At 37.6% G+C, this 25,950-nt stretch overlaps 2 protein-coding genes across 2 annotated transcripts in view; one reads left to right on the plus strand and one right to left on the minus strand.

Annotated features, from left to right (window-relative positions):
* Nucleotides 1-39, minus strand: part of WDR70 (WD repeat domain 70) — a 128,581-nt gene extending 128,542 nt beyond the window's left edge. Inside the window, exon 1 of the mRNA XM_082074887.1 lies at nt 16-39. The gene's annotated coding sequence lies outside the window, so the exon portion shown is untranslated. The remainder of the gene's footprint in view (nt 1-15) is intronic.
* Nucleotides 40-1,349: 1,310 nt separating this feature from the next.
* NUP155 (nucleoporin 155) overlaps nt 1,350-25,950 on the plus strand; it is a 30,581-nt gene continuing 5,980 nt past the window's right edge. The window contains exons 1-29 of the mRNA XM_082075402.1: nt 1,350-1,546; nt 2,824-2,961; nt 3,303-3,399; nt 4,541-4,611; nt 5,232-5,324; nt 6,137-6,303; nt 6,745-6,850; nt 7,391-7,464; nt 7,766-7,857; nt 7,990-8,087; nt 8,182-8,334; nt 8,920-9,020; nt 10,424-10,594; nt 11,601-11,711; nt 12,629-12,723; nt 13,489-13,577; nt 17,031-17,093; nt 17,194-17,344; nt 18,201-18,267; nt 19,155-19,273; nt 19,460-19,566; nt 20,484-20,617; nt 22,397-22,588; nt 23,227-23,365; nt 23,961-24,096; nt 24,517-24,670; nt 24,940-25,044; nt 25,135-25,289; nt 25,762-25,891. Coding sequence (XP_081931528.1) covers nt 1,411-1,546; nt 2,824-2,961; nt 3,303-3,399; nt 4,541-4,611; nt 5,232-5,324; nt 6,137-6,303; nt 6,745-6,850; nt 7,391-7,464; nt 7,766-7,857; nt 7,990-8,087; nt 8,182-8,334; nt 8,920-9,020; nt 10,424-10,594; nt 11,601-11,711; nt 12,629-12,723; nt 13,489-13,577; nt 17,031-17,093; nt 17,194-17,344; nt 18,201-18,267; nt 19,155-19,273; nt 19,460-19,566; nt 20,484-20,617; nt 22,397-22,588; nt 23,227-23,365; nt 23,961-24,096; nt 24,517-24,670; nt 24,940-25,044; nt 25,135-25,289; nt 25,762-25,891 — 3,444 coding nt within the window. The 5' untranslated portion in view covers nt 1,350-1,410. The remainder of the gene's footprint in view (nt 1,547-2,823; nt 2,962-3,302; nt 3,400-4,540; nt 4,612-5,231; nt 5,325-6,136; nt 6,304-6,744; nt 6,851-7,390; nt 7,465-7,765; nt 7,858-7,989; nt 8,088-8,181; nt 8,335-8,919; nt 9,021-10,423; nt 10,595-11,600; nt 11,712-12,628; nt 12,724-13,488; nt 13,578-17,030; nt 17,094-17,193; nt 17,345-18,200; nt 18,268-19,154; nt 19,274-19,459; nt 19,567-20,483; nt 20,618-22,396; nt 22,589-23,226; nt 23,366-23,960; nt 24,097-24,516; nt 24,671-24,939; nt 25,045-25,134; nt 25,290-25,761; nt 25,892-25,950) is intronic.

Below are 25,950 nucleotides of genomic sequence, written 5' to 3' on the forward strand. Positions count from 1 at the left end.
ATCCAAGATTCTTACCTTATCTTGAGGCTTTGAAGGTTGTATACAAAAAGAGAACTGAAAGTTAGTCCTCAGTTAGTCCTTATCTTATCTTGAAAGGATAGGATGTGCTGATGTGCTGAGAATGCACATCTAAGAAATCCAAGAATTTTACATGATTTCACAATGAACATAGGAACAGCGTGCATGTGCAGTGACAAAAGGTGAAAAGTACACGAGTGAAGAAGACTCCTTACTTCATCCTGAAGACACCCTGAACGACCACCAGAGGACACTGCGCATGCTTAGAGTAGTTCCTAGGTGTTGCAACTGATATTGTGAAATAGTTGTGAAATCTGATGAATATGCAATACATACGTCGTAACCCTAATGAATATGTATGTAACCAAATTGTATAAATGTAGTGGAGTTCGAATCAGTGGTCGAAGCCAGCTTTGGGTGCAAACCCCTGTTTTCCCAGCGCTGAAATAAAAGCACCACATATAACTACGTCTGTGGTTATGTGTCTCGTTTGCTAACAATGCCACGTGCCTCTCCTAGACGAAGCTTTCCAGAATGGGCACTGGATCAACCCTGGAGCCGAGAGTCAGGGCAGCAAACATGACGTACAGAACAGACCCATTCCCTGGAATCCAAGTTTCACACAACCCTGAGGCTTCCTATGACAATTTGGGAATGCCTACACTTTCCAGAGCAGACACATCACTCAACAGAGGCCCAGCCTTGGCAAGTTAACAATCTGCTACTCATATTGATGTAAAACAGCAGCCCCACCAGGTCAGCACAGTGCAAAGGTGACTTCCCTCTGCTTCTACACCTTTGCTCCTGAGGCTTTGTGTATGCCTTGGGAGGGGAGTCCCCTCACTGCTTCAGGCTTACATGACTCCACACTAAATCAGCGTATCTTTGAGTAAGTCTAATACATATGGTCCTGCTACAGTATCACATCAGGCTCGCAGTGACTGCGCTGTCACAGGGGCCACCCGCAAAGCTACAGTGACCGCGGAGCAGACAGGGAACCGCTCAAGGCCGCACATCACTGACAGGAGCCACTTCCTGCCACGCTCCTCGGGGCCATCCTGTGCCTTTGAGGATCCTCGCAACGGATCGCGCCGGGCCCTCGGGCAGCCCGCAGGCCTACAGGGCTCCTCGGTGAGGCACCGCAACCCCGACGCGGCCGTCACAGCCCGCGCAGCTCCGGCAGCTCCCGTCCAGCCGCAAGAGGCCACATGCGCCGCCTCCCCCCAGGCGCTCCTCTCGGACAGGCCTACGCGCTCTTCCCACTGACGGAAGCGGGACCTGGCGCGACGGAAGCGCGTCGCGCGCGCAAGGCCTGCCGGGCTTTGGCGGGTGCGGAGCTCCCGCCTTTTCCCCGCGCGCCGCGCTGCCCTGCCCGGCCCGGGCCTGGCCGCCATGCCCGCCGCCATGAGTCCCGCGGCGCCCGCCGCGCAGGAGGCGCTGGAGATCGCGGGCCGCATCATCGACCGGCAGATCCAGGACGATCGCTGCTATCCGGACCTGTCCGAGCTGCTGGCGGTGCCGGCGCCTGGTGAGGAGAACTCCGTGGGGTGGGCCGCCCCCTCCGGTCCACCTCGGGGCCTCCGCCGCGCCTTGACTCCCGACAGGGCGGCCTTGGCCGGCCACGCCGGGGGACCCTCGGCGGGCAGCGGGGGACCCGCTCCCTTTAGCGGCTGCCGCCCTGGCAAGGCCCTGGGGACAGCGGCGGTGGGGCTGAGTCTGGCGACTTCTCTGGCTTTGGGGGCGTGTAGTGGAGCCTTTGGTGTGTGGGTGATAGTTGTGGGTGGGGGATTGCTCCGTGTTTGCAGGAGCCTCGCAGAAGGAGTGGGCTTGGGTTGGCTCCTTGGCCCTATCTCCCTCCAGCAGGTGAAGAAAATGGCCCTTGTTTTCCATGCAGTCCTTTGGGATGTCTCTTGCAGAATGCTCGTAAGATTCCTAAGTGCCCAGCACCATCACTAAATTACAAGCAGCCTGAAAGTATCTCTTAAGCCTCGTTTAATGACTTTTATTAGTTCGTAGCTATATGTCACATGTAGTAATGATACAAGGTATGCTTTTTGTCACACATTGGTTTTGTTCTTAAAACATCAAGACAGCATTTCCTAGTTCATTGATGCCAACACTGATCCACTGAAGAAGCATTCTAGAGCTGTAGGCAACCTCGTATATATCCAGCAAGTGTCAGGATACAAGCAAAGAGTGCCTCTTTTCTGATATGATACAATGCGATGTGTGTAGCAGCATTGTGGGTAGATGTAACATAAAATAATGGGTGCATGTGGGTATTTAACATGGTACTGGTAGTATAGATCAGCTTTTCTAGGTGAAGAAATATGCTTCTGGCTTGTTCACACAGCACATTTAATGATTTGCCACATGATGAAAAAAGGACTGGAGAGTATCACAGAAAAAAATTGAATGAAGGGTAGGCAGGGGCCCAGATGAGTTATTGTAAAAGTTTGTTTGGAAATCTGTTTGCTCATGTCTAATTTGAGATTTAGGTTTATTGCTTGTGGTCCTGCTTCTCTTGAAACCTTTGTTCACACATATTTTGCAAATAGTGGTATTGTACAGCTGGAGTCTCTGCAGTATCAATAACTTTTTTTCTGAGTAGCCAGAAGGCCTGTATTATTCATCTAAAGTAAAATGGGAAATGCTATTTGTCTAATTCAGATTTCACAGATTAGGAAACAATCAGATAAAGATAAAGAAGGAGAATATAAATGTGTTGTTTTTTGTTTTTTGTTTTTTTTTAAATTTATTATTATTTATAAGAGGTGTAACGTATTTTGTTGGTCTTACTTGCAGGTAGCCCTACTGTTTCTGGTATGTCAGATATGGATTATCCTTTGCAAGGACCAGGTTTGCTGTCAATACCTAATCTTCCAGAGATCAGCTCAGTCCGCAGAGTTCCCCTTCCCCCGGAGCTAGTGGAGCAGTTTGGACGTATCCTTATGAAAAATAATGTGTTAGGTTGTGTAAGTAACTAATATTATTAGAAACTAGCTTTTTTCTTCAAAAATCTTGTTCTCTGATCTTTCTGTCAGACTTACAGTAATGAAGGTTGCTATGGTTCATGTTCACTTCACAAGGCTCCAAGTGGTAACAAGGTCCATTTGGGTAGAGCTGCTGGTGGAACTGGTTTCTGTATGAAGAACTTTGAATATTTATGGTACGTAGTGTGTACTACTGTATATAAAATAATGTTATTTTTTTAAAATGTTCCAAAGGCAATTTTGCCTTTACTAACCGAAATGCATTTAGACCTTACATCAGCAGTGCTTCAGATATGCAGTGCAATTGTATGATGGGAGTATTTCCAGAAATCAGCAGAGCTTGGCTGACCATCGACAGCGACATCTTTATGTGGAACTATGAAGACGGGTATGCAGAGAACACATTTCTGATGATATTTTATTGTTATTATACCAGAATTAAGTGATTGCAGTATTGAGAGATTGTTTACTGCTGGCACAGGTGTGTGGTGTGCTGTTCAGTTTAACTTATTTTGAGTACTCTTAAGTTTTACTAAAACTTTTGAATAACAAGTGTTTAAGGTTTTTTAAGAGTTAGTAATATTGCTTCCAGATCATCTAGAGATGTAAGAAAGGAAAATGCACTTGCTTAGGGTTAGGCGCAACTAATATCCTAAAGTTATTGCTGCGTTTATGCTAGGGTTTTGCTTACACCAAAATAGTAGAAAAAAATTATACTAATTGCCTAACTTTTCTGAGTAGATCTACTAAGTACTCTGATGTGTACAGTGGCAAATCATTCCCACAATGGTAAGCAATACAGCATTAGTACTTTGAAGTATGATTGAAGCCCTCCTGCCTAGTTTATTTTAAGGATGCATAAAACTGAAAATTATTTCATTATATTTTCAAATGGCAGTGATAAGTTTATAATGTGCAGATTTACTTGCTTATTTGCCTATATAATAAAAATTCTTTTAGAAATAATTGTTTTATACACATTGTTGCATTTTCCAAGAAGATTAAGGTTCAAATGGTAGCTCACATAGCTCCTATCCATACATTTACATTATATCACAGTGGATTAAATACATTCTCCAAATATCACAGCATAGTGCTAATTGTAAGATGCTGGGGAGGAGGCTGGGAATTCTTGCTTTAGATAATTTTCATGGGAAAAAAAATCATATAAGTTCCTCTCTCTTGATGTTAATCAGCATTGCAGATGCTAAATTGTCTAATTCAGAGTAGACTCTATGAATTAACAAAATCCAAAAATATAAAATACTGCAGTTGGGTTTGAGGTTTGAAACTCAGCTATAGGGGCTCCAAATATCTCCAGTGATTGCCAGTGTAATTCTGCTGTGAAACTTCTGTGTCATTCCATTCTGCTGGACTTGCTTCCACCCGAACTGGAAGATGTAGGTGGCTTCAGTGTTACAATAAATATTAATAGTTTTAAAATATACAGAACAGGATTTCTTTTACTTTGTTATTATGTGATACTACATGAGAAGTTTTATTTTGTTTGTTTGTTTTCTTGTTGACAGGGGAGATCTGGCTTATTTTGATGGTCTTAGTGAAACAATTCTTGCAGTGGGTCTTGTAAAGCCAAAGGGAGGTAAGGCATATATTACAGTGTGTAGAATTAGGCAGTTACGGACCCTTCTGTGTATGTTTTACATATGTACATATGTGAAAATCCATGATTTGTGTGTGTAGATATGTATACACATGATACCTGAGTTTGTTTTGGTTTTAGAAAGATGAAATTAATTACAAGCCAAAAATAATTTGTAGTTTAACATTCATTTGCACTGATAAGCTTGCATTTTTTTGCCACATTATATTCTGTGGCACATAGCATACTCAGAAAAACAAAAGTTACTGTTTATAAATTTATACATTCAAGTAGTAACTTCCATGAGATCCTGGTTTCTAGCCCTCCCAGTTCTTTTGTTAGCTACTGTTTAGGTAACAGTGAAGTCAATGTTGAAGAGGCAATAGGGTTGAATTTAAAAGAAGCACGTTTATAAGGAAAAGTCGAAGATGCTGTGTTTCATGAACTAGAAGCTGAGCTGCTGATTGATACTGCTTTCTAGTTCTAGAGTTTCATAGATCGTTAGTCTTACATATGTCTACTCACTGTAATCAGTCCATGTGTCCAATGGATACATTGAATACATCATTGTAATGAGAGGTTGGCTGCAAACTAAAATTTCAATTTCTCCCCTTCCTTAGGTATCTTCCAGCCTCATGTACGACACTTACTTGTTCTGGCTACCCCTGTTGATATTGTGATTTTAGGCCTCAGTTGTGCTAATATACAAGCAGGTAATTCTCTCATTTCAGTGGTACACTAACAGGAATACACAGTTGTTTTATTAGTAGCCATTTTAAAAAGAAAAAAAGAAAAGGAAAAACAAAAAAAAGAAAAACAAGGCCAAGTGCTAAGCACCTTGCTAATTTTTAATCATGTTACAGGCAGGAGCAAATAATTTTTATGGGGTGTACACTTCCTGGATTCTGGACTTCTATATGAGTGTTGACTTGTATTATTCACCTGTTAAACAGAAAAACAGCTTTTAAAACAGGTGCTCCTGTTAATTAAACAGCATGTTGGAGAGGGAGAGAAGAGATGGGCATGAATCTTGGAATTGGTGAATACAGTTAGTTAACCTGTTCGGCATTTGTATTCCAACCACAGAAGCTGAGAACCTGATACCATATTTTTATGCCATATATATTAATAGAGAGAATACACAATTGTATGAAGAAAGTGAGAAGGTTACAATCTTTTGCTATCTTCGCATGCTGTCTTGATATAAAAGAGAAAAAAAAGTAGAAATCTGTGTTTTAGACTTGTCACAATTTAGAGGAGATGGCATTGTATAGAAATGAAAAACATGGCATTTCCTTACTTGGAAACTTACACTGACAATTTACTTTCATTTTTTTAAAAACAGAAGATTAGTTACTCTGCATTTCACTTTGAAGAATAGCTATTCCAGAATGTGGTTAGTAATTACAAAATTTACTGTAATTTTTTCCTGTTTTCTGAAAGGCTTATCACAGACTTGTAATATTTATTAAAACAACTTAAAAACTTAAAGAGGATTTATTTATTAATTCTTAATTTTTTTGAGGTACTGGATCACTCAATGACAGTATGTCTGGCGGAATGCAGCTGCTACCAGACCCTCTCTATTCGCTCCCTACTGACAATACTTATATTCTGGCAATAACATCTACTGATAATGGGCGTATCTTTTTGGCTGGAAAAGATGGCTGCTTATATGAAGTAGCATACCAGGTGACTATAGGTTTTACACACAGGCATTTTTTGTTGTTTCATGGTTGTGGAATGTAGGGACTAAGAGTTCTAAAACATGTCATGTTTGTTGTCTTGTTTTATTCCATAATTACTTTGCATGACTTGATTGCACAACAGATCTGACGTCAGTGCAGGTGTATTATCTTTGAAGAAGTATCTTTGAGGAATAGCAAGACTACCTAGGTCAACTAAAAAGTTAAAGTTGTGACATCCTGCACCCTTTTTGATGTGAAATTTTCCTTTTAATGATCAGCTATTTCTTTCAATTGAGTAGTATGTACTTTTTCAATTAAATCAATGATGTGTAGTTAGATTTTTACTTGTTTTCCTACTTGTCCTGGTAAGGACTTTCTGAATATAACTGCTAGTTTGTTTTTTGTTTTGTTTTTCTTTCAACACTGTATTTGTTTTAAATTGTAGGCTGAAGCAGGCTGGTTTAGCCAGCGCTGTAGAAAAATTAATCATTCAAAGAGCGCTCTGTCTTTCCTTATTCCTTCATTGCTGCAGTTCACATTCTCAGAGGATGGTAAGTACAGATGTTAAAGACTTACCCAATAATTCAATGTAAGCTTTTAAATAATACTATCAAAAACTCAGGCTGGATAGTTTTCTAATTCAGAGCATTTAGTTATTGTCAATGAAACTTGTAGTAGTTGATGATTATAAAAATCAGGTCCTGTGTGTCTAGTTCAGGATATAGATACCAAAATCTAGGAAGTTTGACATCTATAACTAAAGTTAGTATACTGTAGAACAAAATTAATATGTGCCTAGTAGGATCACTGCAAACAGTAGAATCCTTAAGCAAGTAATTTTAGCCTGTTTCAATGTTTAGTGAAAAAGTTGAAATTATACAACTTTATGCACCTTTTTTTTTTTTTTTTTTTTTTTTAGTTTAGTAATAATTGTGTGAAATTGATTGCTGTTTTACATTGCTTCCAGTAGACGTCATGTGTGGGACTCCTGCAGATTTTGTTAACTTACTGTTAATTATTTTATAAATACTCTGTCTTAAACTTGTTTTCACCAAATCCAGTGTTGATTTGCTGGTTTCTTGCCTCCTCAGATCCAGTAGTTCAAATTGCGGTTGACAACTCTCGAAATATCTTATATACCCGCTCAGAAAAAGGAGTGCTGCAAGTATGTGGCTTCTTATGACTACTGGCTATGTTGCTAATGTGTATATACTTTTTAAAGTTTTCCTCAGTACCTCAGAATTCTCTGTATGTATGTCAGGGTATTATTCCAGTGTATCTGTTCGTAACAAAGCGTGTGCTGAAGACTTAAAATACTATCTTCTGAGAAAAAGTACCCTTTTGATCTTCCCCTCCATTGTATGAAAACATGAGGATGAGATAAAAATAGAGTTTGAGTTGCTGCTTGATAGGTGAGGCTGTATTAATTCATATGTAAACCACTAAGCAGCTTTATTGAATTGCAGGTTTATGATCTGGGACAAGATGGTCAAGGAATGACAAGAGTTACTTCTCTTTCACAAAATGCTATAGTTTCTGCTGCTGGGACCATTGCCAGGTATATTTATGACAATTGTAGTTTAAGAGGTTTCCTTTAAGAGCAATAGTTTCATGCTATGTTTTTGAAAAATGCTGTTTGCTCATTTCTTTGGATTGAGAGTGTGTGTGGGCTTTTTGTTTTGTTTTTTAGAACAATAGATCGTTCTGTATTTAAGCCTATTGTTCAAATAGCAGTGATTGAAAATTCTGAATCCATAGACTGTCAACTATTAGCAATCACACATGCAGGTAAGAAAGCAATGTTAGTTCCTCCCCTTTTAAACTGGTAAATGGCATCTGCACAATTCAGCAAAATGATGACGTTTCTTAATCTTTTGTACAGGTGTCCGACTATATTTTAGTACTTCACAATTTAAGCATCCAATGGCTCGTCCCTCCATGTTAACCTTGGTTCATGTCCGTTTGCCACCTGGATTTTCAGCTTCTTCTAGTGTGGAGAAGCCTGCAAAAGTTCACAGAGCTCTTTATAGCAAAGGTAAGCAGTGGAACACGGCTCAGAGGAGATTGACTTTTTGTTTGTTTGTTTGTTGTTGTTTTTGTTGTTTGTGGTTTTTTTTGTTTGGTTGGGTTTTGTTTTGTGTTGTGGGTTTGTTTGTTTGGTTTTTTTCCCTCCTTGTGACAGTCACTATCACACTGATTTTAGATTGTGGAGTTTGAAGTAGTGGGAGTAACTGAGAATGTAACATGGCTTCTGTGTGTTACTGGGAAAGGTTTTGGAAGTGGAAGTTTGTAATATTTTTCAGAATTTATTTCTTCTGCAAGGTGCATTGTTTGAGCATAGAAATCCATGATCTGTTTAAATATCTATTTTTTGAGACATGCTCTACCTATTTTAGCCTCATTTTTGTTTATGTCTTTTAGAGTAGACAGCAAGTGGTGTTGAAAGTGACTTTTTAAAGAACCCTGTGACATACAAACGCAGGAGATATTATTTGCTGTTTAAGTTGTGTGATTCGAATTTAAAGATTGATTTTTACTACATAATGAATTAATTAATTCACTTCTATCTCATACATTATTATTGCATCTAATACAAACTTAATATTGGTGTTCTTGCTAGGAGTCCTGTTAATGGCAGCTTCAGAAAATGAGGATAATGACATCCTTTGGTGTATCAATCATGATTCCTTCCCTTTTCAAAAGCCAATGATGGAAACACAGGTACTAAAGCAAACTTCTATACAATTTTGATGGAATCTAGATATTATTTTTTCCTTTCTGACAACAGATACTTGAATAATACTATCTTCAAGAACTGGATAGTTCACTGAAAACTTGCATGAGCAGTTTGGACACATTTACAAAGCCACTAGTCAGTATACTTCAAAGAAAAAAAAATTAGCAGGCAGTTTTGTCAGTGAATTGGATCTGATCTCTTAGTAGGAATTCCTAGTTCAGCCATACTTTCTAGCATGATGCGAGCCACGTATGCAATTGCCTTGACTTCTAAGACTTAATAACAGATTTGAAAATGTTGTCTGTAACCTGCTGCATATTGTGCACAAGCACAGGAAGACACAGTCCACAGTGGTGTTTGTTGATGAGGATAAAATTTGGCAAAGATTGTCTAAAAAGTAGGTGCTAGAGGCTTTGAGTTTATTTAAACTGATTTAAACTGCCACATCTTCCTTATATTTCAGACATAATTAATCTCTTCATTATTTCATTTTTTTTTCTGATTTTCTTTTTCCCAATTGTTACATAAGTGGGCTTGTAAGAGGAGCTGTGGGGGGTTAGTTGCCTTATGCTTCAGTTCAGGGAGAACTTTTCGTGTATTCCAGCTCTGAAGGAAGTCTGAAGTCTTCTACTGATGTGACAAATGACATGTCAAAAATAGTATTGTTGGAGAAGCAGTAGTAGAGTTGGAGTAGAGAGACTCTATAAGTTTCAAAGTCAAAGTCAAGTTTTGATTTATGTGCAGTTTTAATAACTTACAGTGGAGCTTTATAATCACTCCAGATCCTTCCCTGAAAAAACTTACACATAAATATCCCAAGTACTGGCATCTCTCTTTTTTCCAAAGCATTTAACAGTGACACAGGTAGGTTTCCCAAACAAACCTGCAGCCTTTTCTTGAGCAGCAGTTCCTTGTTGTTAGTATACCTAGTTTTCTAGAATGTCTTTACTACCTTATGTCCCTTCTGGTGTTTTATTTGAAGTACTGCTCCCAACTGTGAAAGCGTTCTAAACCTCTATGATTCAAGTGCAGCATTTTTTTATTCTTTAGGAAATAGTTGAAATTCATTTTGTCTTTGATACTTGGTTCTGTTGAGTTTATATTGTAGCAGAATTAAAGGATCCCACTTAGCAAGTTGTTTTACATTAAAATACAAAACACTATCCCTATCCCTCAGAAGTGATATATTATTCCTTGTCTCCCATGTAGCTGTACATTTGGTGGTAACCTTCTGTTAGACTGTAAAAGAACTTGCTCTGGGTTTTCTTGGGTCAAAAGTAGATTCTATTCTGTATAATTTTAAATGGTAAATAGGAAAATATCACCATGAACATACAAAATGTATTATCTGTTACCAAACTTTGGATGATACCTATCTTTTGTTCAGATGACCACTCGTGTTGATGGACATTCCTGGGCTCTCTCTACTATCGATGAATTTAAAGTTCAGAAGATTGTAACACCACTAAATAAAGACAGTATTCCAATAACTGATTCACCCGTTGTTGTACAGCAACACATGCTGCCACCTAAGAAGTTTGTTTTGCTTTCAGCCCAGGTTAGTATTACTTTTCTTAATACAGGAAATCAGAAGAGTAAATATAAAGTTGGAAGACTGATCTAAACCTGTCCATGTTTATTCATTTTGTATATGCTTTGAGGATTATATTCTGAACATGAAAAGGAATTAGGAAGAAGATTGCTGAAACCATCTGTAACCATTTGAAATTTACTCAAAGCTGTTGGGCCAGCTTCTCTTATACAGTGTATGAATAGTTTTCATTGCTCTCAAGAGACCCTTGTAGGTACAGATCATCTGAGAAGTTCTTTTAAACTTGGTTACACTCATGATTACATGAAATTGAAACAAACAAGGGATTCCTAGGTATATGCTTTGTTATAGAAGTCCCAAAAGTAGTTTTTGAAAGGGTTTTAAAAAACAAAACCCACGAGAAAAACAAACTTCCCTTTGTATGTTTCTGATTACATTTAGCAACGTTTTAGGGCACTTAACATATTAACAAATAGGCAATTTGAAAAAGAAATATTTAATCATTAATGTCTTGTAACCTCTAGACTCAACCTGCGTATGTTTCATGACAGCTATTTTGTTAAAGGCACTAAATGGACCCTCTCCAGTAGTTGCTGTGGACACAGGCAAGATGTTTATGTGTAGAGTCTTACAATGCCCTTGATCCTGAATTCTTCAAGCATTTCTTTTCTAGGCAATTTTGAGGATTAGAAAGATAAAGCCTTTCTTTTCTGTATTTGTGTGCTATGTGTTTGCATTTTGTTGTTCTTAGCCTAGTATGAAGCACACATTTAACTTACTTTATGGACAATTTCTAGCAATTTTAATATTTTTCTTGCCTTTCCTAGACTCACTACAGAATTCTCTGTATGTGAATGGGAGCTGGGCTTTGGGCACCATTCACATTATACTTTGATCCAGTAGCGCAATGAAGGAAAATTTGTATTTATGAAGATAAGCATTGTAGGGACAGGGTGATGGGATGGTCTGAGTAAATACAACTTTATTCTAACTAACTTTGGGTTATTTTTAGGGGAGCTTTATGTTTCATAAACTCAGACCTGTTGATCAGCTGCGGCATCTGCTTGTTAGCAATGTAGGTGGAGATGGCGAAGAGATTGAAAGATTTTTCAAGTTGCATCAGGTAAGAACTTTCGACATGTGACAAAAAATGGAAGACTTATAATATTTATGTAAATTTAATCCCTTCAGCATCTTCTTGTTGTTGCTATAAACTTCTAGTTAATATTTCATTTATCAATTAAAGTATTAGCTTTTCTTCCTGTATTATCTACATAAAACAAGATTGTATAATGAGAAATAACTTCTTATGGTATCTAAAAATTGAAGTGTAATTCACTTTCCCTGAAATTCTTGTATGTCTTGTATGCAGAAGTATGATGCAGTTCCTAGTTTAGGAAAGGAGTTCATCTAAGAGCAGGGGAGGAAGAGTTTCTAAAAAAAATTTAAATTCCTGCCACTATAAGAGGATTTTACATTTCAAAGGCCTGTAGAAATGTGTGTAATTGGTCTAATTCTTTTTGTTTAAGGTAAATAACAAACAAGCAAGAGGGAAGCTATAATGGATTACAATTTTAATTTGTCTAGTACTGATTTGTATCTGTCATCTGTCATTAGGATCTGTTCACTGTAATCTATTCTCTTGTACTTCGATAGGACATACTGAGTGTTATTTTAACATTCCTCACAAATATGCAAACCATAATTTGTATAGATTTTTTTTCTTCAAACACAATCCTAAGTTACATGTATGTAGAAATTGCATGAATCTTAGTCATAACTAGGTGACAGACATGGAGACGGTTTCCTACCAGTAATCATACCGTGTTTCAAAAACCGCATAGGAAAACTTAGCCGCTATAGTGGAATGCCTTACTATGATTCATTTCCTATCTATAACTGGGAAGAGCTGATTTTCTTGCCTTCTAAGTAAAATGATGCAAAAAGTATTTACTATTTATTTATTGAGCAATGTAACTCCTATACATTTCTTTATCAACTTGATATAAGCTGCCACACTAATAGTATAATATGCTGCAGGAGGATCAGGCCTGTGCCACTTGCCTTATCTTGGCCTGTTCTAATGCTGCATGTGATAGAGAGGTATCTGCCTGGGCTACTCGAGCATTCTTCAGGTAAGTTTCAATTCTGTAAGTTTTTTCCGAACATTATGTGCAGGATCACTATAGCCAGTGAATAATTGTGCAGACTCTTTAATCTGCTACTTGAGCAAGCTTTGTTGTAAAATGAGCATAGACTGTTAAACCTGATAGAAAATGCCTTTGCACTAATTTAGGGCTCATCAACAAAGGAAGCTTCCTGTAATGGTGATTTCTATATAGTTCCCCTTTGGGATGCTTGTATTCCAGAGAAAATGTAGACAATAGGTCTGGAGAGATGGGTATTAGCAAGGAAAGATGTTTAAAAAGTGCGCATGTAGCACTATAGGAGAGAGGTGGATAGAAATCATTTGTAGACAGTAGAAGGATAAGCATGAGCTGTCTCAAATGTGTCCTTCTGTCCACTTTCCTGTAGAGGCAAACCTTAAAACGATTCTAAGACATCAGCCTGATTTTGAGAATTGGTAAATTTCTCTTTAAAGCATGTTCATATCACATAATCAGCAGAAGTTAAAATGTCCACAAAAATATACTTAGTTGTTCATCTAACTTATCTTTGCAGTTGCATATGTTAGTGCTTTTTAATATGAAGCATGTTCCGTTAGTTTTCTTCTGCTAAAAGTATCATACGGTCACAAATATTTCTGTAAAGTTATGGTGAGTTTTTTTATTCCCCATTTAAAAAGAATCCTGAAATTGCTGTTAATTTTCAAAGACATGAAAATAAAGGGGACTATGTATGAAATGTGAGGAATTTTTGTCTTTGCATGGAAACTTTAGATACGGAGGAGAAGCACAAATGAGATTTCCATCAGCTCTGCCTCCTCCAAGCAATGTTGGACCTATTTTGGGTTCTCCTGTTCCTGCCAGTAAGTAGCAAGCATTTATTGGTTTTGGAGAGGTGGTTTGGTTTTTTTCTTTCCCTTAAATAGGTTCTGTTTTGTGTTCTCACAAGTACCTGTGTTCTTTTTGTCTAAAATAGTCCTTGATTTTCCACTCACTGGCTAATTGATTATAGAGTTTGATCCATTCCTCTCAAGTGATTTTTTTTTTAATTTAGTGAGAAGGTGATGTGATCTCAAACAATGTCTAGTTGTTGCATATAATCTATTAAGACTACGTGAAGAAGGTATACATTTATTGCTACCAGAGGCATCTCAGCAGCCAGAGAACTATTTATCAATACTATAGTTCAAACTTCATGAACATTAGTTGGTTGTTGTGTGGTTATAGCAGATTATCTTCTTGCAGTGCCATTGTCATGCCTCTGCAGATATTGCTTAAGAGAATAAAACTTTTGATCAAGAAATGGGTTAGTTGTTTGAAGTTATTTCTTCCTGTAAAAGCTCCAGCTTCAGCACGTGGTTTCTACTTAGGTAGTCAGTGCCACCTACGAATGTGAATAGTACCTGTTCTTTCTCTTCAGAACTTCATGCTTATTGGAGTGGAGACCTGCCTGTATTACAGAATGTTAGGGATTGGAAGGGATCTCAAAAGATCATCTAGGCCAATCCCCCTGCTGGAGCAGGAACATCTAGATGAGGTTACACAGGAATGTGTCCAGGTGGGTTTTGAATGTATCCAGAGAAGGAGACTCCACAACCCTCCTGGGCAGCCTGTTCTAGTGTTCTGTTACCCTTACTGAGAAGAAGCAGCTTCTCAAATTTAAGTGGAACCTCTTGTGTTCCAGTTTGAACCCATTACCCCTTGTCCTACCATTGGTTGTCACCGAGAAGAGCCTGGCTCCATCCTCGTGATGCTCACCCTTTATATATTTGTAAACACCTTTAGACACCCTCAGTCTCATCCAAGCTAAAGAGACCCAGCTCCCTCAGCCTTTCCTCATAAGGGAGATGCTCCACTCCCTTCATCCTCTTTGTTGCCCTGTGTTGGACTCTCTCCAGCAGTTCCCTGTCCTTCTGGAACTGAGGGGCCCAGAACTGGACACAATATTCCAGGTGTGGTCTTACCAGGGCAGAGTAGAGGGGAAGGAGAACCTCTCTTGACCTACTAACCACCCTCTTCTAATACACCTCAGGATGCCATTGACCTTCCTGACCACAAGGGCACAGCTGGCTCATGGTCATCCTGCTGTCCACCAGGACCCCCAGGTCCCTTTCTGCTATGCTGCTCTCTAATAGGTCATTTCCCAACTTATACTGGAACCTGGGGTTGTTCCCACCCTGATGTAAGACTCTACATTTGCCCTTGTTATATTTCATTAAATTTTTCCCTGCCCAACACTCCAGCCTGTCCAGGTCCCACTGGATGGCAGCACAGACTTCTGGCATGTCAGCTACTCCTCCTAGTTTGGTGTCATCAGCAAACTTGCTGATAGTACACTCTGTTCCCTCATACAAGTAATTTATGAATATATTGAATAATATAGGCCCCAGTACTGACCCCTGAGGCACTCCACTAGATACAGGCCTCCAACTAGACTCCGCCCCATTGATTACTTAGATTCACTTTCATTTCTACAGTTGCTTCAGGAAGTTGTCACTTAGTATGTATTCCAGATCTTAAAGGCTTTTAAAAAGAGAAATTCTTAATGATGAATTTGTAACTCTGAATTACTGAATTAAATAATTTTTTAAAATCATAAACTCATGAACTTCCAACATCTTTCAGCCTTATCTGACATGTTGCCTTCAATTTTACACATCAGACTTGGGAAAAAACTTGATTGTCTGAAATGGAAGGAAATTGCATTTCAGTGCTGGTTTTGACCTATATACAAATTCCTAAGTATTGGAGAAAGGTGTGCTCAACTGGAACAAAGTTTTGGAAAAGTAGTTGACCATCTTTTTCAGAATTCTTAATTAGTACTAAAACAGTAAAAAGAGTGGCTGTTTTCAATACATCAGTGGCATCGCTTTCCAAGCGTGATGATGTGGAACAGTAGCAATGTGGGCAGCAGCTGAGGCTAGGCATAAGAATGTAAAATTAAATATTAAATCTGAGTTAGAGAGGACAGCAGCTATGGGGAGAACGGGTGCTAGGAGCAGACTGAGAATGAATATGGTATGGGGGAAATGACAGGAAGCTCTGTGATCAATGAGGTGGCTGTTTTTAGAAGTAAATGTGTTTTTCTGAAGTCTAAACATTTGGGTATTTTTGTCATTTGCTGTCCTGTATGCCTCTTTGAAAGGTAGTATCAAAGCGCGTGTTTCCCCATTGCTTCAGTGACAGGTCCAGGTAGAAGATGGCACCAGTTGTTTAAATACTCCTTACTCCGTTTGCTTAAAGGGTATAGAACTGTCATATGAAGTTAAGATTCTGATATTGTGAATGTCCCATGTGGTGGGTCACACAGTGCTGACAGAAATTGACCAAAACACCTTGAAATTTTGCATGTGAAACTACATTACAGTAATGTTAGCATTTAAAAGCCAGGCACCTTTAACTTCCCTCTTTTTCTTACTGTTGAAAAACTATTTAAGCATTCATGTGCAAGCTTTTCTGCACGTTTGTGTTTTACTTGGCACACAAGAGTATGTGCTCTGAGAATGCATTGGCACTGTTTGGTGAAGAACTTTATTATCCTTTACACTGTTGTGTATTGCCAAGTTAAGAGAACTGTAGTGAATGAAGTAAGAGCTGATTCTTTGATAAAAGCTAAATTTCCAGAGTGTCAGTTTTCTTGCCCTTTCTGTGGTCTATCATCCTACACGCTGATAGTACATGGATGTTTTTGTAGATGACTACACGTGCTCCTCATATGTTGGGGTCTAAAGTTATGGGCTCAGACTTAATTTGCAGAAGGTATGAGGATTCACATGTGAGTCTGAGGCCCTGGACACTATTAAACTGAATGTTCCAAGTTAGCAGTATTGCTGTGGTGTTTGTCCAACTGCCTTATGTAGAAATTAAAGAGTAATAATACCAGTTTCTTTCAGTTGAGTGCTTTGGAGGTAAAATTGTTACTCTTTGAAAAGATTTAAAAGACTGAAAGTGTGAGTGTTTTGAGAGTAGGTGCCCATATTAGGAAAGGGAGCAGTCAGAGAGTGAAGAACAAGAATAAGTATGTGGACAACATTATATTCAATGCAGGTAACAGATGATGTGCATTAAATAGCACATGAATGCTGGAAAAAAAAGCTGCTCTTGAAACATATCTATTTGGTACAGTTATGGAATGTTAGGTTGATAAGAAATCAGTGCACTTTGGTATTTAACTATACATGAAAGATCTTGAAATGGTTCCAACTTTAAAGTACTTGATTTAACAACTTTGCTGCTTTTGCACAGGGATTTATGGATTATATTTTGGTTTGGGTTTTTTTGTTTGTATTTAACAAACTGATTTTTTTCCCTTTTAGGTTCCCCCTTGGCTGTTGATAGTCCATATCCTAATCCTAGCTTTTTGACAACACCTGGGCAAGGTAATGCCTTGTTTTCCTTTGCTGGAGAACTAGAGCTTTATTTCAACTAGTCTTTCTTATTTGCATTCAAATGATTAATATTTACCTATTTTCACCCTAGGTTTACAACCTCCTACTATGTCAACTCCCATGTTTCCTTCTGGGAATTCCATGTCTCACCCTGGTACATCCATTAGTGGAATGATGGGTCCTGAGATAGTATTTTCTGGAAGACACAATGGCATTTGCATATACTTTGCTCGGATTATAGGGTGAGGTGTTTGCGTGAAAGGAGATTCTATCACTGAATTTGTTTCATAGTTTTTATTTCCCCTAATGCTCGTTGGTGGTGAATTCTGTCTTAATAGCATTTAAATCTGAAGTTAGTAAAGTGCATTTTTATGTTGTTTATGAAGTACCCTTTGGTATAATACATTCTCTTTCCAGCTCTTTTAATGATAATACATTCAGTGAATGGCTAGGACAGTAAAGTTGCTTAGGCATTGATTCTTCAATCAAGTGTATGTGCACAACTCTGAAAACTGCAGTTTTATTTTTCAAACCTGTGAGTTATGTTTCAAACTCCTAAGGGATGAAACAGAAATGCAGAAGGACTTACAGGGTTGAAGTCCTGGCTTGAAGTTTTTTCTGTTAAGAGGCTTTAAACAGAAAGTTGAAATCAGCAATGAAGCAAAACTACAGAGGATTCTGTTACTTGGTTGTTGAGTCCTGTGTTACTAACACCCCAAGCAAGAACAGAGCTCTTCATATGTCGGTCATCTGTCTGCATGCTGGTTGGGAAAGAAATATTTGTTATGACACTTATTTACCTACACCATATTTCCAGAGAACAATATTGGTCTATATTTAAAGTATTTGAGAGCATCAAGCTTGATTTAATTAAAGTTTTAAAATTTGAAATTTTGTTAATTATATGTATCTATACCATTCAGAAATGGGTAATGGTAACTTTTTTAATGTTTAATTTTCATCCAAATTAAATCCTTATTTTAGACCTTGAACTAAAAAACATTACCATTTCTTTCTTAAGAAATTATACGTACAAGACTTGCAAATATACTTGCTTAAATTACTTGATGTTTAACACAGTAATGTTTTGTGTTGCAGAAATATTTGGGATGGCAGTATAGTCCTGGAGAGAGTTTTCAAAAGTGGCAATCGAGAAGTTGTTGCAGTATGTAAAACATTTTGTATTTTTAGAAGTTCCTTATAGTATATATCTTAAGCTGTGTTATACTTCCATTCCCAATTATGAACTGATATAAAAAAAAACATTGTTGCTATTTGAATATTTTCTGAAGTGCTATGCTCTTAACTGAGGAGTAATTGTATGTTCTAAATATTTTTAAGCTACTATTTTCAGTGTTACTTTTTAAGAAACCTAACTGTAATTTGATCTCTGTTGTTAAATGGCAATGGCCAGTTTTCTAAATGTTTAGTGATTGCACTTCATTTCTGCATACCACCTCCAGACAAAACTTAAAAATAAAATGCTTTAGTGGGTTAGGATAAACATTGCGGTTATATAAGGACATAAAAAATATCCAACATCTTCCTAACATCTTGGTGTTTCACCTTTTGTCCATGATCAAAATAACAACGTCTTATCTGACTGTGGATGTTAATAGAATCCTGAACTGAGTAATTTCAGCAATGCAAATTAACTTCTACATGAGCTTTCTTCTTCCAGTTTTAAGGTAACTGGGAGACTCTGGAAGACCTTAGCAGTTATACTCTGTGTCTTAGTAATGCTCAATCATTGTTTTAGTTCAGAGCTGGAAATAGTAAAACACAGCTTGACTTGGTTATCAAAGAGGCAAAGAAAGTAGCATCTTGAATACTGTGTATCTGCAGAGAACTAGTACCTCTTCACATGTGTGCCCCCTCTTCAATGCTTCTGGTAAAATAATGTTGTGTTCCAGTGATAGCGTTACTATTATGCTGTTTATTTGTTGTGCCCTCTTAGCGTTTGTCTTTTTTTGTGGCTTTAGCTTAAAATAGATTTTTTTTGGAAAAAAGTTTGGAAACCAAGCTTTCTGTAAAGTCTACTTTCTTTTGCAGATAGAAAGCAGTGTTCCATCCCATGGATTGGAATGCGTACTGCAAGAACTGAAAGGTTTACAAGAATTTCTGGATAGAAATTCACAGTTTGCTACAGTAGGAGCGCTTGGAAACCCAAGGTATTATTCATTGCGCCAATTTTCTAGTGATATTTAATGTCTACCTCTTGAAAAACTACTGTGCGTATCTGTATTATGTTGGAAATGTGCATAGCTTCATCTCAACTAAAATGAGTTGTTAGATTTCATCTTTAAAAGGGTCAGTATTTGTTATCATACTAGCATCTCTTTATTTTGGAATTACAGTTTCAGCTCACCAGCTGCCAATCTGCAACAGAGGCTCCTGGGTTTTATGCGGCCTGATGGCGGAAGTTCTCAGCAAGTCCAGCAAGACCTCCAGAGGAAATACCATGGTATGTAATTACTTTTGACCCGGAAGTAACAGGTTATGGTGCATTTGGATGTTCTCTTTTCTTGTTAAAACCTCTTTCCATACAAATTCGATGTTAATCAATATGCCATACTTATAATAATCCTTCAGAAAAAGCACTGTGGTTTGGAAACCAACTTTGCTAGCACCTTGCTTTTGCTTCTGTACTGTATCATGCTGGGAACAGTGCTTCTACAGTCATTTTGATGTGAAAAAATAATTTACATACAACTACTAGAGATGAATTATGTACCCAGAATGAAAACTCAAAACTAAATAGAGAAACATTGCAGCCTTATGAGACTTTGTTACATGCTTCAGATATTACCTTTCACTTTGATATTGAAAGCTTAATATTGCAACCAATTAAAGCAGACCACAAAAGAGAGTATCTCTTTGTGAGGATAATCTGGGTTTTGGCACAATAACATCTAGTGGTCTTGAGCCACTGCAAAACTTAAGTTGTATCTCTCAATTTATTAAACTAAAATAAAAGTACTTGAACTCTAAAGCACTCTAAGCTTTCTCAGAGAAGAATTAAATCTCAATGCTGTGTAGATACATGTCTTCTTTGTCCTATTTTCCCCATGCAGACAATCTTGAAATTGTGCTGTTATCTGTCTTCTTTCTGTTCTTCCTAATGGTCTCCATATTTCATAAGATTGTTTCATCTCCTCATTACAATATTTGGTAGCTGCACATCCATTTATATTTTCAGGATAGCAAGTGTGAAGCAGTTTGTGAGACAAGTGAGTATGTTGTCCTATTACAAAGAAATACTGAATTGAGAGGAAAAAAAAAAAAAGAAATCTAAGGAGATTATTGTAAAACCTCAACAATTTACAGGCTAATTTGAAGCATGTAGAACAGCTACTCATTGACAGTCTCTTGGCTTTTCAGCTGAGGCACAGCTAACTGAGAAGACCTCACTTCAAGGCATCCAGCAACTTGTTCGCAAAACCTGCCAGGCATTGGCTTTATGGAAGTTGCTCTGTGAGCACCAGTTCAGTGTTGTTGTAGGTGAGCTGCAGAAGGTACGATCCAAATCACATTATTTTAATTTGTTTATGTTTAACATAAGAATTTCTTTTGCTACCTATTCTCAAATGAGTACTAATTTAATTCATTGAGAAACTTATCCTGAATTTTAAACCATAGGTGGATTTTCAGTCAGGTTGCAAGTGTTTATTTTTGAGACTAACATGTATTGACCTCATCACCCAATTTTAGCGAATTGGAAGTGTCACTTCTTATCTTACTTTTATTGTCATTTAATGAGTCTGGTTTTATGAATTACTGTCTTTTCACATTCAGCACATTCTGCAAAATGTGCTAAAAAGAATAGATCAATATTGTCTGGCCGGGAGGAATTCAGTCTCTGCCTTACTGTTGGTAAATGTTTAAAAGTGAAAAGCAATAGGACTGTAGAGTCTCAAACCCTTGCACTTCTGTGTAAGTAAGGTTCCAGAATGTATCACAGAACAGCTGAGGCTGGAAGGGACCTCTGGAGGTTACGTGTTCCCTCTGCTCAAAGCAGGGTTAACTGGTGCAGGTTGCCCAGGACCAGGTCGAGGAAGGCTTTTAATATCTCCAACGATGGAAATCCTACAGCCCCTCGGGCAACCCCTTCTGGTGTTTAACCGCCTTTAGAGTAAAAAAGACTTTTATTATGTCCAGGTGTAATTTCCTTTGCTTCAGCTTTTGGCCATTGCATTGTGTCCAGTCACTGTGCACCACTGAGAGAATTCAGGTTCTGCGTTCTTACACCTTCCTGTAAATATTAGTAAGATCCCACACACTGCTCCCTGCACCTTCTCCTCTCCAGGCTAAAGAGCCTCAGTTAATCCAGCCTCTCTCTCCTTATTTGTAAAGAAGGAGACTTACAGAACTGTGGTGCTACTGCTATGTACTGTTTGCTAATGTTGAATTTGCATCCAGCCCTTGAAAAAGCTATTAATTTGAATACTAGGGATTATGTCCTAGCACTTAAAAGGAAAATAAATGATTTGAGAAGTTGTATTCTTTGTTGATAAAAATAATTTTTAAACTTCAAAAATGCACAGAAGCTGGAGCTATTTACACTCTCGCTTTGGGGAGTTAGCACAATTTCCAACACAGGCAGCTTTTCTCTTGTGTTGGCCAAGGAGTTAACTAATTGTTTAACAAATGGAATATTTTCCTCTGTCTTCAGTAGTTGTGGAGTTTTGTAATAGTATTTTCACGCTGTTACATCCATAGACACTATATAGACACTCTTGGCAACTCTATGTGAGCAAATAGTCTTAATAATTAAAAAGAATTAATAACCTTCAATGTAATTTACTGTGAAAAAGCATAAAGAGTACAGACTTCCAATTTCTTCAATTCCTCCTTTTTATGTGTTTGTCATTTTTTTAATCTATGACAGTACTCAGATGGTTCCCATTATTAAAAACTGTGACATACTCATTTTATAGGTTGTACATTCTGGCAGTGCCTTGTGAAGTAAGGGGAACTGCTAATTTCATTCTTACTTGCAGAGATCTGAAATAAAATAGACACGTAGTGAAGATGGCAGAGGTCTGCTCAAACAGTTCTTGCCATCCTTTGGCATCCAAGAGTCTAATGCCTTCCTTGATAGGGCATTCTTTATTATTTTCATTTTGTTCTATAATGTGTGTTTTAAAGAATGTATTTTTGTGCTGTACACTTCAGTCATTGGAGTTTTGTATGTTTTTATTTACTGGAAACAGTTAATTTAGCTGCTAGAATGTTGTGATATTTCTAAACAATAACGTAAAAACTGTGGTAAACTAATTAAATTCTATCTTCAGGAACTTCAAGAACATCTAAAGATTACTGCTTTCAAAGACTTGGTAATTAGAGACAGAGAGTTGACTGGAGCACTCATTTCTTCTCTCATAAACTGTTATATCAGAGATAATGCTGCTGTGGATGGCATCATTGCCCACTTGCAAGATATCTGTCCTCTTCTTTATAGCACCGATGATGCTTTGTGTTCCAAGGTAAGCGCACTTCCAGATTTTACAGCACCAAAATAGAACTTCAGAACGTGTTCAAATGAGGTAAGCTGGGCAGCTTGTGCTTAGGTAGTTTCAGGAGCACAAGAACTAATGAAGGCAGGTCTTGTGCATATTTCTATGTTGTAGTTGATTAATGCTGAAGATTATGCAAGCTCTGGGTTGAAGCATTTGCAGTTATTTGTAGTGTTCATAGGTTCTCTACCTCCAATGTCATGTCTAATGAAACGGTCTTCCTGATGTTGATAAAATATGTTCTTAATCCAGTCTTTCCTCAGCATGGTCTCTTATTTTCTGTCTTCTTGTTTCATCGAATTTCTGGAAAGATTATTGTGTTTAAGAACTAGACTTTCTGAAGCTCTTCAAATAAATTTGAAAAAGTAACTGGTGAGGGGAGAATGGGGAACCAGTTGGTTGTTTAAGCCTTAAGCCTATCTCTCTACTGCCGTTTCTGCTAGAAACTTAGTGTTATCAAATAATGAGAGTGCTTCTGAGAGGATAATGATTCTCCTGTTTCAGCTTTGAAGTCTGGAATAATAAATCATTAACTTACAACAATATCCACGATCTGCTCATGATGTGTTCATGTTAATGATTTCCATTTTCCCATAATTCGTGTATAGGCAAATGAACTGCTTCAGCGATCTCGACAGGCTCAAAGCAAAGTGGAAAAAGAAAAGATGCTAAGGGAGTCACTGAAAGAATACCAGAAGATCAGCAATCAAGTAGACCTTGCTAATGTTTGTGCACAATATAGGCAAGGTAAGAGACAATTGCTGATCATGTTCTGGTAAACAGTTTCTATAATATCCTTTTGTGCCATCTTCTGTTTGCTTTGTTTGTTTACTTAGTAACTCTTATAATTAATATACGTCAACCTGTTCTTCTTTAAAGCCTTTCTAGATTTCACCATACAATCAAAAAAACTACTTCTGTATAAAAATATTCCCATCCACTTATTTCATGTTGTAGTGTCCATTTGTTTCATATATGTGGCAAAAATGTTTATAGGAAAACTGTTGTATGTAAGCAGAAAATAAATTATTGTACTTTTTCAGGTAAGGTTTTATACTAAATATGCTGTTTGAAGTATGGTTCTGAATACAGTTTTGTTCAGTAGAAGCTAGTATGTAATTCAAACGTAGATATAACTTCTTTAACAGTCAAGATGTCAGTCTCTGTACAAATCTGTAACTTCAAACTTGCATATAATCCCACAGGTTCCGTACAGGCATGGACCTTTATACAACACAAATCAAAGTGAATAAGATTTTTTATTGCTTGCTAAAATGGAAGTGTTTATCACCATTTTGTGACACACAATAATGAACGGTAATATTTGTTGTTTCTTTCTTAGTGCGTTTCTATGAGGGAGTAGTAGAACTCTCTCTTACAGCTGCAGAGAAGAAAGATCCCCAAGGTCTTGGCCTTCATTTCTATAAAAATGGAGAACCAGAAGAGGATGTTGTTGGACTTCAAGCTTTTCAAGAGAGGCAAGTTTTCAGAATACTTTATTATATGGGGTGCTTTATTTCAAGGCACCAGAAGAGTAACTCTTTTGGGCAAGGTATGCAGGGTAACGACAAGCATTTCTTAATAAGGAAAAACAGTAGAGATGGTTTTGCCCAGCATGCTTTCCATGTTTCTCATTAATATGGCACCAGCTTTAACTGGAACATATGGTAAACTGATAGATGCAGAAAACATTGTGATCTGAATATTACAGAAAGAATTGTTAGAAAGATGATTGAGAACAGACTAGATTGTGGCAATTGGCTGACAACAGTCTGTGATCTTTTTGAATGTTAGTAATTGTTTAGAAAGGCACACAGTAACAACTTTTGAGAAGAGTATTTCATAGACAGTTGCAAGGAAAACGGTGAGGTTTTGCTTTTATTTCACTCTGTTTACAGATTGAACAGCTACAAGTGCATCACTGACACCCTTCAAGAGCTGGTGAATCAAAGTAAAGCTGCTCCTCAGTCTCCAAGTGTACCCAAAAAGCCAGGTCCTCCGGTGCTGTCATCTGACCCCAACATGCTAAGCAATGAAGAAGCAGGGCATCATGTAAGAAATCAACCAAAAAATCACGACTGCACTCCAAAAAATGCTGTGATTTGAAGGGATGTAGAATTTGTATTGTTAAAAAATTATGGAATAGTTTAGTGGGGCAGATAAAAGTAAAAATTTGTCACAAATTGGCGTATTTATATAGAGTGTTCGTAGAAACAATGACATGCAAATAACGTGAACCTAAGTATTGTCACATACATATTCAGTGCTTGGTGTAATGTAACCACTTCTGGAATAACAGCTTTGGCCTTTTCTTCCCTTAGTTTGAACAAATGCTGAAGCTAGCTCAGCGTTCAACAGATGAACTCTTCAGTATTGCACTTTACAACTGGTTGATACAAGCTGACTTGACGGACAAGCTGTTACAGGTGAACTGAAAGAGTTAATTGTAATAATGCTGATGCTTTAAAAAAGAGGAGAGAGGAAGAATATAAATGCTATCTTTATGACTATTGCAGGTTACTGCCCCCTTTTTGGAACCCTACCTTGTGCGGATGACCAAGATTGACCAAAACAAAGTCCGTTATATGGATTTACTGTGGAGATACTTTGAAAAGAACAGAAATTTTAGTAATGCAGCCAGAGTCTTGGCTAAGTTGGCTGACCTGCATAGGTATGGATTATGTGTGATCTATTGCATACATTGAGCTAATTGGTTAAAAACCAAATAAACTAAAATCAAAGCCTTACATGTAGGTATTTTAAGAAAAGGCCAGTGCTAGAAAGATTTTAAGTCAACAGAATATATTAGCTTTTGATCCAAACGATTACTGTGAAGAAATTACATGTTTATTTTATATATTATACATTAGCTTGCAATGTATTTCCTGGTTTTAAGTACTGTATCTTAAGTGGTCATTTCTTACATGGAATTTTGTAATGTGATAGTGTAACTGTGGAGCAATGGATAGAGAACTAGAACTGAGCCTGCAACAAATATGGTGTTACATTGTTGGATAATGTCCTGCTTGATTTAGTAAAATCTGGAGAAGTCATGTGCTAATTCCAAGAGTCTAGTTAGAATATAATTAACCATCAAATAATTATAGTAATTCCCCATTTTATTTTGTATATTTGCTTTGCAGCACAGAGATTTCTCTTCAGCAGCGTCTTGAATACATTGCACGTGCCATTTTGAGTGCCAAAAGTTCCACTGCCATATCCTCTATAGCTGCAGATGGTGAATTCCTACATGAACTAGAAGAGAAAATGGAAGTAAGAAAAAATATTAATCTAAGCTACACTGTAAATGCATTATTTCACTTTGTCATATT

The sequence above is a fragment of the Streptopelia decaocto genome (genome assembly GCF_964273445.1).
Source record: "Streptopelia decaocto genome assembly, chromosome: Z".
Lineage (NCBI taxonomy): Eukaryota > Metazoa > Chordata > Aves > Columbiformes > Columbidae > Streptopelia > Streptopelia decaocto.